This window comes from Egretta garzetta, unplaced genomic scaffold, assembly GCF_000687185.1.
Source record: "Egretta garzetta isolate BGI_Z169 unplaced genomic scaffold, ASM68718v1 scaffold193, whole genome shotgun sequence".
NCBI lineage: Eukaryota > Metazoa > Chordata > Aves > Pelecaniformes > Ardeidae > Egretta > Egretta garzetta.
The window spans coordinates 1,568,601-1,578,381 of record NW_009259117.1 but is presented as its reverse complement, the minus strand read 5'-3'; the positions used below and the strand labels follow the sequence as shown (position 1 = coordinate 1,578,381).

General features: G+C 38.0%; 1 protein-coding gene across 5 annotated transcripts; it reads right to left on the bottom strand.

Annotated features, from left to right (window-relative positions):
• Positions 1-1,914: 1,914 nt before the first annotated feature.
• On the bottom strand, positions 1,915-9,308 carry TMEM128 (transmembrane protein 128). Of its 5 annotated transcripts, XR_004841567.1 has the most exons (5): positions 8,514-9,308; positions 6,480-6,641; positions 5,189-5,297; positions 4,285-5,063; positions 1,915-4,172 (listed from the first exon to the last, which is right to left on the bottom strand). XR_004841567.1 is itself a non-coding variant. In XM_035891101.1 (4 exons), exons 1-3 carry the CDS (start codon positions 8,726-8,728, stop codon positions 5,198-5,200), a joined length of 477 nt encoding a protein of 158 aa, XP_035746994.1. In that variant the 5' UTR covers positions 8,729-9,308; the 3' UTR covers positions 1,915-5,063; positions 5,189-5,197. The 5 variants fall into 5 exon arrangements, 4 of the variants coding, with proteins under 4 accessions (XP_035746994.1, XP_035746995.1, XP_035746996.1 ...); XM_035891101.1 differs by having other exon boundaries at positions 1,915-5,063; XM_035891102.1 differs by having other exon boundaries at positions 1,921-4,472.
• Between the last annotated feature and the right edge of the window lie 473 nt (positions 9,309-9,781).

The window sequence follows — 9,781 nt, the reverse complement described above, 5'->3', positions numbered from 1 at the left end:
ACCCCGCCCCCCTCTTGGCAACCGACACTCCCACTGGTGGTCAATAACCCCGCGTTTCGGGAATTTTTCAGACCTCTCAAAGGCAGCAATTTATTTTTTTTTACCGAGTCCCATTCTGACGAGAGAGTACCACGGTGATTGCCAGCTGGAGTGGCAACTGCTGAGCTCAAGGTAGCAAAGACCTCTGAGGGACTTAGTCCTCTTCTTATTTATTCATTTTTCCAGTTTTTATATGCATTATACACATTGACCTTTTTTTAATTTAAACTGCTTAGTTGTAGCTGTGACCTATGGTCATAAGATATACATTGGTATTCAGACCTCGAGATTTGGAGCACCAGACGGCTGGCCATAGGGGTTGACGGGAATCTAGCCCAGTGTAAAACACTGCATATTTTAAATGGTATTTTGTTTGCACGCACTACAAATTCTCTTTAATTCTGGGTATTCAGGTACCTAGCCATAGCTTGGAGGCCAAATACCACGATAGACTGGTCCTTGTTCTGGCCAGGCAGGTTTTACATTTTTACCCTCTTATCTGTTGGTAGCATATCGAATATCCAAAGCATTGTTTTTTACAGTGAGCGACCTATGTCTCAAATGAAATTAAGGCACTAATTCAGCTACATTAGAAATAACAAAATGGAAGAAATTAAAAGACAGCATCTGTTCTGCCAGAAATGAGTAAAGAGGGTTTTTTTCTGAAGTACCAAAGGACATTTCTGAACTTGTGTGTAAATTTCTGGGGCTCACTTTTCAGGGAAGGAGAACAAAATGGCAGTAGGGCGGAATGAGTGACTTCTGTACAGTCCCGTTTAGGTAAGCATAAGGAAGCAGTAGCTCACATCCTTTATTCATTTTGGCCTGTTCTCAAGAAACAAGTATTTTAAGCCATCTACAAAGTTTCCTTTTGAAAAATGCAGTTAACTGAAAGCTAGCCCTATGTTTCTGTCCAGCCTGTAACAGCAGGATAAATAAAAAGCCTAACTAGTCAAACCGTTAAAGCTTCAGCCACCTCTAGCTCCAAGCGACATCCGTCACTATCTGAAGGTGATGGAAATGCCAAGTCCTACTTTTATCTTCTGTAACATAACCTTTAAAGAATAACTAAGGGAGATGCTTCCATTTTACAGAGCTTCTACAGATAACTGTGAGAAATAATCTTCATTGTCTGGACTGTTTTATTTCAATGTTATTCCAGGTCATCCCTTGTCACCTGTGAAGAAAAGCTCTTTGGTGCTCGTACACATTCTCCTGAAGTGACATGGATGTAAAGGGATGCAGAAAATACCTGTGGTGGTCTGTAGCCAGCTAATGCATTCAAGCTTTGGTAGAGGTGGGGATTTGACTGCCTGGTAATTGTTCTCAGCAAGCTAATTAAGGTACCTCCTTCTAATCTCTTGCCCTAAGTTCTTTATTTGTTGCTAAGGGAAGTAACAGAAGCAAGGAGTTTCCAGAGCTGGACATGGCAGCAGCATTTTGTCAGGTTGCTAATTACAGCAAACATTGTTTTAAATTCTTACCAGCTTTGCCACGACTTCCTTTTGAGCATGTAACTGAATGAGTGTTGCATTTGATAACTGTTACTGAAAGACTTTGCAGGCCTTCTAGACAGTGGGTTTATCTACTTGGGATTTTCAGAAGAAGCTATCAAAGTAGTCAGAAGGCAGATAGCTCTCTGAAGGCATACAGAACAGCATTGCACCTTCAATAAACCCAGCTGAGAGGAAAGACGAACATACTCCAAGTCAAGTACGGTATTTAAAATCTACATGAACATCTATTTTCTAGGCAAAACAATGGGCTGACAGTCCCCAAGACTGTTAAACAATTAGTACTGAACGAGAGTTGATCGCTTTTATACAAAGTTTATTAAGATGTCCAGAAGAATAAATCTGAAAAACCATGTAGCAAATAGTAATTTTAATTCAAGAGTACAAGGCAACTTAAAACACCCAGAGCATTTATATAGTTGACAAATAAAAATACAGTGATAATTACCATCCCTGAGCAACAGTGCATTTTAAATACCGTAATAAACAAACTTACTCAAATGCAGCTGTGTATACAGACATAAAATTGTTAACATTTGTTAAAAGATGAAGACCTGAAGATAAGCAACTTGCCCTTTAAAGATATGAAGTACAACTGATTTTGGAAAACTTAAATATTACTTAAATTGAGCTGTTAACTTACTCTACAAGCTACTTAACAGTAATGCTAAATGTGTTTTATTTTGGTTTGACCAATCCCTTGTATTGTATACCGACAGCAACTTTTTTCCTTAATGAAACAGTAGTGGCTTAAGACAATCTGTCTTTTTCATTCCTAAACATTCCATGTACTGTGTATTCAGCAATGGTGTGAATTTGAATGTCAGAATGAAGAACACAGCCTCCTCTAACAGCCCAGGCTTGAAGCAACAGTCACATGGAGTAAATTTTAACAAGTTTCAATACCCAGCTTCTACATTCTCCTATCTTCCAAAAGGTCTGGGTGTGAACGTATTTAACACAAGGATCTATATAAAATGGTCTAGCAACTAAACGGCGCACAGATTTCCAGATACTCAAGTATCTCAGCCAAAGTGGACAGACAGACGAAGTTATTTTGTTTTCCCAACTGCATATGCCTAATGGCATTTAAGTTAATATCAGCCTCTCTACTGCTGAGGAAGAAAGATGGCAACTTCATTAACAGGCACTGCTGAGAACTAAAAGTTAATTTACAGAAGAATAACATCCTGAATACTGAAAAATAGTGCATACATCAAAAGAATTTACTTTGTGCTCTTCAATTTCTTGTGTAGTGTTAATATTGTTCATATTGTTATTCAATAATTTTGTTCATGTTATTGTTATTCACAGCTTGATCATCTGTCTTTGGCCATGGACAAACTATATTGGCACAAGCAGACTTTATTTATTTCACTGATGGTGCTGCCAAATTAACAACGATGTAAACCTCAACCAGCTTTCTAGGCCCTTACCCTGATCCATATATTTTTTCAAACACTTAATTACCTAATGTCTTGACTTCAGATCTGTTAAGTATTTCCTACTTGATACCACACATAACATTAGAAATTTAATAGATCAAGAAATGTCTCCTGTGTCATCTATGTGTAAGTTTACAAGTACAAACACAGATTCCAGATAACAGTATTTTAGCTGTCAATTCAAATGGGAAGAATATAGTATTAAAAACACACAACACTTGAATTTAAGTATCAATTACTTTCAAACCGAACAACCTGCTTTGAGCAGGACGTTGGACTAGGTGACCTCTGGAGTCCCCAGACAGGATTTAGGACTATGTAGCTGACTATCACCCATCTGCTTAATATTGAAATATGAATAAAAGCTTTACAAAGCAGTGACGAAATGCTTCATGTTACTAAGAAGGGTAAAACCTATCTATCTTTCAATTATTCACTAATCAGGTACTTTTTCCCAGCCACTGGCTGACCCATGGTTATGTCCACTTGATTTATAAATCAGGTAGTCTAAGAATTACGGTATCAGAGTAAACAAGCAGTATTAGAAATAATAAAGTACAGGAATGTAACAAAAGTGACATCCACTTCCGAGGATAACAGTCACTTGAGTCCTTCACGTGAGGCTGAAAAATCCAGCATTAACAAAAAAGCTGTAAGGTTTTATATACTGCACAAGCTGTATCTTGTACTAATTTGATACTGATTAGTTAATGATTTTGCATCACCAAGTAATAATTTGGCCCTAATTATTAGGCCAATAATTATCTGGCCTAATACATAATTAATAAAATCCACTAACAGAATTTTGTTGGCTGTTCATATAGAAAACCAGAATGTTTTCACAAGGTTCAGCTGTTCGGGATATCTGTAATTCACTTGTACTTCTTACTTGCCAAGTACAAATTAACACAGAACGGTTGTTTTAGTCTGTTAATATGATCAGCTCCAACATACTGAAATGCATCCTTTCCCCACATCCTTCCAGTGCTCAGATGCAACATAGCTAATGATAGAATGAACAAACATGATTTGAAGAAGTTTTCATTGACTGAAGCTCCCATAATACTGTAAAAAGGTTCTGAAGTAAGTATTGTATTTTTCAGAAGTCTATAGGTGTTTTCAGAGTGTGACTTAAGTTGATTACCTCCTTTAAAAAAATCAGGTTTCTTGGTATCTAGAAAATAGGGAAAAAATGCAACGCTAGTTTCAGTTTGTTTATGCAAACAAAAGCTGTGTTTCACTGTCCCAGCCATTAAATAATTTTTGCCTACAACTCTGGCACTTACAAGAAGCTACACTCAAAGTCCAGCACAGTCACATTCTTCTTGCTGCACTCATAAAAATGTTGGGGGGACTTCCTCGCTGGGAAGGATTTGTGATGGCAAGCAAAACCAAACAGGCTTCCCACGCTCCCTTGAGCAGTACAGCAAACAAGACGTGCTGAGGGAGTTGCTTCACTGGATGATGTAGATGCCTGTGATACAGGGGACATCCCTTACCATATTTACTGAGCAGTCTTTGAAAAAGCTTAAGGAAGACATCAATTTCTGAGGGTTCATTTGAATAGGATACCCTAACAAAAAAAATGCAAGAACCCCTTTTCAACATGTCGGTTATTGAAAATTAATTTTTCAAGTCAACAAACTATCTGGTTTTGCCTTTGAAAGGTTGTTTTTTAGGAAGAACAAAGAACTGATATCTGGCAGTTTTCCAGATAGCAAGTTGATCTGGACTGCTCATCACAGAAAATGAAAACAGCATACTTAAAGACAAAGATAAGACAAAGAATTTGAACTTAAAAAAAATAAAAATAGAGAAGACGATTGCATATGGATGTTAATAGCTTCTCCCCTTTACTATCAGGTCAAGCAACTTCACTAAGAAGTTCTCCCAGTCGGGGTAAAAGCTGCAGATATTTGGCCTGTACTCCCAAACCCATCCATTCTCACTAATTACTTTTTTTCACTGTTAGAATGGAATCTTAGAGAAGAGAAAAAGGGTATTCTTCCCTCTAGGATACTTGCATGTTCTCCAGTTGCTCTACATGCCATAAAATGTCAATATTCTGAAAGTGTACACAAAACATAGAGAAGGTATCCTTAAATGGTCTTAAAATCCTTAAATGTTTAACAAAGCAGTTCATGCAATAAGATAAATGTTTTTATATGCTTAAACAATTCAATTATTTACCTGAAGGGCTTATCCCAGGAGTGACACAAGCATCACAACACCCATAAACTGAATGAAGAGCAACAAAGGTGTCATAAACGACCAGACAGGCCACAAAGCAATGTTGAAACTGGGAATAAAAGCGGGAAGTTTTGGGTCAGTTCAATTGTCATATTATGGAAATACCAGCACACAAAGAAAATATGGCACAAGAGAAAACAAGATTTAAATTACTCAACCTGGAAAAATACTTGTTTCTTTACAACTTGAGAAATGAAAAGACCCCAGCACCTCCTTATTAACTGGTAGTTTAGTTTACTGTTTATTTACTGACAACTCATCCTAGAACTTCAGTAGCTACTGCACATTTTAGCAAGAGCAAATCCATTCAGTCCCAGCAAGGATAAAGATACCTTTTACTTTCATATTCTCTGTATTTGAAGCACCTGAAAATTAACTACTCTTGATTTTTCTATGGGCATACATGGCAGCTGAGAAAAGCCTTAATTTGTACCTGCAGCCAAGCAGCTTTAAGTTAACTGAAGAGAAAGGGGGAAAACCACCTTATTTTACAACTGAATTGCAAGGATTATAGACTAATTCTGAACTATAGGGAGCCTTTATCTTCTTCAGTCTTCCTTTTTTCCCCAGCATTGCAACAAATACTGACTGACCTTATTCAGAAACAACAGCTAAACTTGAAGAGAGGAGCAGCTTTCATGCAGAGAGCAAATAAATATATACTGGCACACATGTATATAATGTTTTCATTCACATGCACATTTGCTCAATTCTGACTTCTATAATCTCACAAAGAAAGTAGCTCTTACTAAAAGTACCATTCTCTGACAAGATATAAACCCTTAAAGCTTTTATAGCAATAGTCAGAAGTGTATATTTCAGTATATGTTTGCTATTCATAGATTGTTTGATAATGAAGAACTCTGTATTAGAAACTGATCAGGCATAATTTTTTCTCAGCCAGAGAATATGACTTTGCTTTAATTTGTAAACTTCACAAATAGATGTCAGAGGTGAGCAATTTACACTAACAAAGCTAAGGACTTCAGCTTTTCCATAAATTTTCAAGACAGAAAAGATCCGGTATGTCTACAAATACACTTAATATACAGCTTCAACAGTTCCAACTCTTGCTTTGTGGATGCATGTTCAAAGTGGACGAATCAATACTACATAGAACTGGTATTGTCAACAACACACTTAGTAGAATTAGAGAAATTACACTTTTTATAAAATGAGCCCAAGACTTGCACAGCTTTAGCAGAAGTTTGTACGCAATGTTCAAACTTACCAAATTGCTGCTGCAAGGAAGGTAGCTGTTGTGACAGGTATCAGTGCTGGATACCGTGCATCGTAGTCCTGAATTCCACAGTACCACTCAAGATAAAGTATGCAGTAAAAGGCTACAGATAAACACACAGCCAATAAACAACTGCCAGAGGCAAACCACCAGCTGCAGGGGAGGAAGCACGTTAAAGCATGTTAAGCACAGTCACATCACAGTTTGCACATTAATCTTCATGCTAGTCTAGAAACAGAGTAGACAATAGCTGTTAATTATACAGATTGGCCTAGAGTTCCAGTAATTTTTTTTCTTAACTTACTTTTACAAAACACTTTTTGCCCTTCTAAAGCTGTCTAATATACATAACTAACTGAGTTCAATTTTGCAATGCAACATTCCTTTAATTTATTTTTCCCTCAAGTATTTTGGAAATTCGATGCAACAGACCTTGTCAGTGACCTACTATACTACCACACCAAAAATATTTTGTCAGTAATGAAATAAAATAGGCTCCACTGCAAGTGTGCTGCTCACTATAAATTAGACTACTGATTTTTGTGCAACAGAAACATTGCAGAAAGCTTTAATAAGGTTTCAAGTTTATGAACTCTGAAATTTAACAGACAAGAAGCATGAAGATTTTTCTTAACAGCAGCTGAAGAAAACCATAGAGAAATCCAGGATTTCAAACTCAAAATCAAGAAAACACAGGGTATGTGATTATTTAGGAAGATGCACTTTTGAGCCTCTTTGAGAACATACTTCAAGAGTAAGATAGCAACGTACTTGGGAGGAAGGTGCACTTCAATAAAATCTTATACTTATCTGAATGTATATTTAGCAAATAAAAATTTTAAAAAGTGAATTCTTATTACCATAGCTGGTTTACTAAATTACAAAGGGTAATCAAGGATCTTCCTACTCAGGGAACATTTGCTCTGGTACGGTACAGCAAATATCGTATGCTATTTTGGTACCTCAATACTACCAATTGAGAAATCTGCATTAAGAGAGCAGTTGCTATCATCTACCTAAATAAGCAACACAAGGAGACAGGGTATTGCAGAGAGCAGATGGGGCCACTCAAAACCTTGATCACATCCTGGAGTCACTAGTTTGCATCCACAGCCAACTGGATGTAGGGTGCATCTAGACCAGCCTGGAAGAGCTGCTCCAGAGAACCTCACACAATAATGACGAGAGAGTTTTAAAAGCACTTTCAGGTGAAGCTAAAAAAATTTAACATCCATCAATCCCATTGAAAATAATTGAATAGCAAATAAATAGAATAGAAATTATTTCATAAGAATTATTTCACTAATCTTTTGCTGGTCTACTCGAAGTCTAGATAACTTCTAGAGAAATTAACTTCATTTTGATGTTTAAAGATTAATTTCAGCTGGTTTTGATTAAAACAAAATGAAAACCTCAGTACTTTCAAAAAAAAAACAGGCAGCGATTTCTTGTACTTAAGCGTAAACTTGAAGGTACAGTATTAAAACATCCTGCTATTCAAACAAACTTTGCATGTACACAGATGGCTCAGTAAAGCCTAAAGAAAAAAAATAATTATAGCAACATTTTAAGCATTGTATTTACTTAAAAATGACCCTAGCTCAAGCAGGGTCACTTGGAGCCAGTTGCCCAGGACCACGTCCAGACAGGTTTTGAGCATCTCTAAGGATGGAGACTCCATGACCTCCCTGGGCAACCTGTGCCAGTGCTCAGTCACCCTCACAGTGACAAAGTGTTTCCCAGTGTTCAGAGGGAACCTCCTGTGTTTCAGTTTGTGCCTGGTGCTGTCACTGGGCACCACAGAAAAGAGCCTGGCTCAGTTTTCTTTGCACCCTCCCTCCAGGTATTTATCCACTTTACTAAGATCCCTCTGAGCCTTATCTTCTCCAGGCTGAACAGTCCCAGCTCTCTGTATTCCTGCTTTTCTTATTTATCCAAGATTTACAACACAGTGTTCAGATGTTACAAACTGAGTATGATTGTGAGATGAAAACACAACTTTCTTTGTAAGAAAAGGTACCTTACCTATCTGCTTGAATAGTTTCTTTAATAGTTTTTAAAAAATCAAAGTAGTATGTCACAGCAATCGATGCCAAAATCCAGAATGCAGAATGAATATTCAGTCTGGAAAGAGGCTTCCTCTTCTTCTCTACAGCTGTAGACTCTTCTGTAAATAAGAACATAATTATAGCACTAAAGCCAGTCATTAAATGGAGTATGATTATAGTTACATAAAACATGACGCTTTATCCTTTTAATTCACTTATCTTTGGAGGTTATTATACTCAGTATAATGCACTTTGTATTACAGAGGAAGTATTCAAAAAAAGCTCTGCACATTTCCTGAAATAAAACAGCCTAAGCAAGGTACCCTTTGATAAAACGATAAAGGAGTAAGAATCAGCACATAACTGTCTGTGTACCCTTTTAGGAAATTAACAGCTGACTAGATTTTGTAAGGGTTATTTAACTCATTTAAAACCTCCTGGTGTTACTGAAGCACTTTTATTAATCTAGCATATAGAAAGTCAGGTTGGTATTTCCAATTACTCATTTATTTGTATCCTTTTTTGCTAGTTTTGATATTTGCAAACCGATTTCAGGCATAAATAATTTTCTTGTACTCAACTACAGGTACTTCACAAGAGATTTTCAACTTCAGTTTCAGGGCCTAGCTTGAGTCACACTGCGTACCTTCAGCAGGTAAACTATCATTATGCAGAACAGTATCTTTTCTTTTTTCCCTCACCACCATATATTGAGTTAGAGAAAGCAAGACAACAGAGCAAGCAGATTAGCATGCTTTTGTGCATGACAGTAACCAACTAGCACCCTCCGTACTTACAGACGCTGGCAGGAAAGGTGTCAAAGGTGCCTTTGATGTTTCATACACTTTATCCCTTCAAGTTACCGGCGGCCTGCGTGCCACCAGCAGCGCACAGTGTACACTGGCTCCTCCACACGCGTGATCGCCAGCCGAGTGTGCTAACAGCTCTGCTGGAGTTCACAGCATTTTTTATTTTTTTGTTTCCTAGATGCTTCCTCATCCACCAGCGCTTGGGTCTGGAGCATTTAAGTGCTTCAACCCCATCACGAAATCCGCAGCTGCAAGTACTCGCGTCTCCCTGTTCGCACCCAGCCGCCGTTCCGGCCAGGCACCTGAGGGAAGATGAGCTGCCTGGAAGCAAGCGGTACCCCCCGGCAGGGCAACGCGCCCCTTTACGCGAGGAGCCCCCTCACCAGCGCTGTCGCCAGCAGGGTCCTCCCCCGCTCCCGCCCGGCCATCGCTCCCA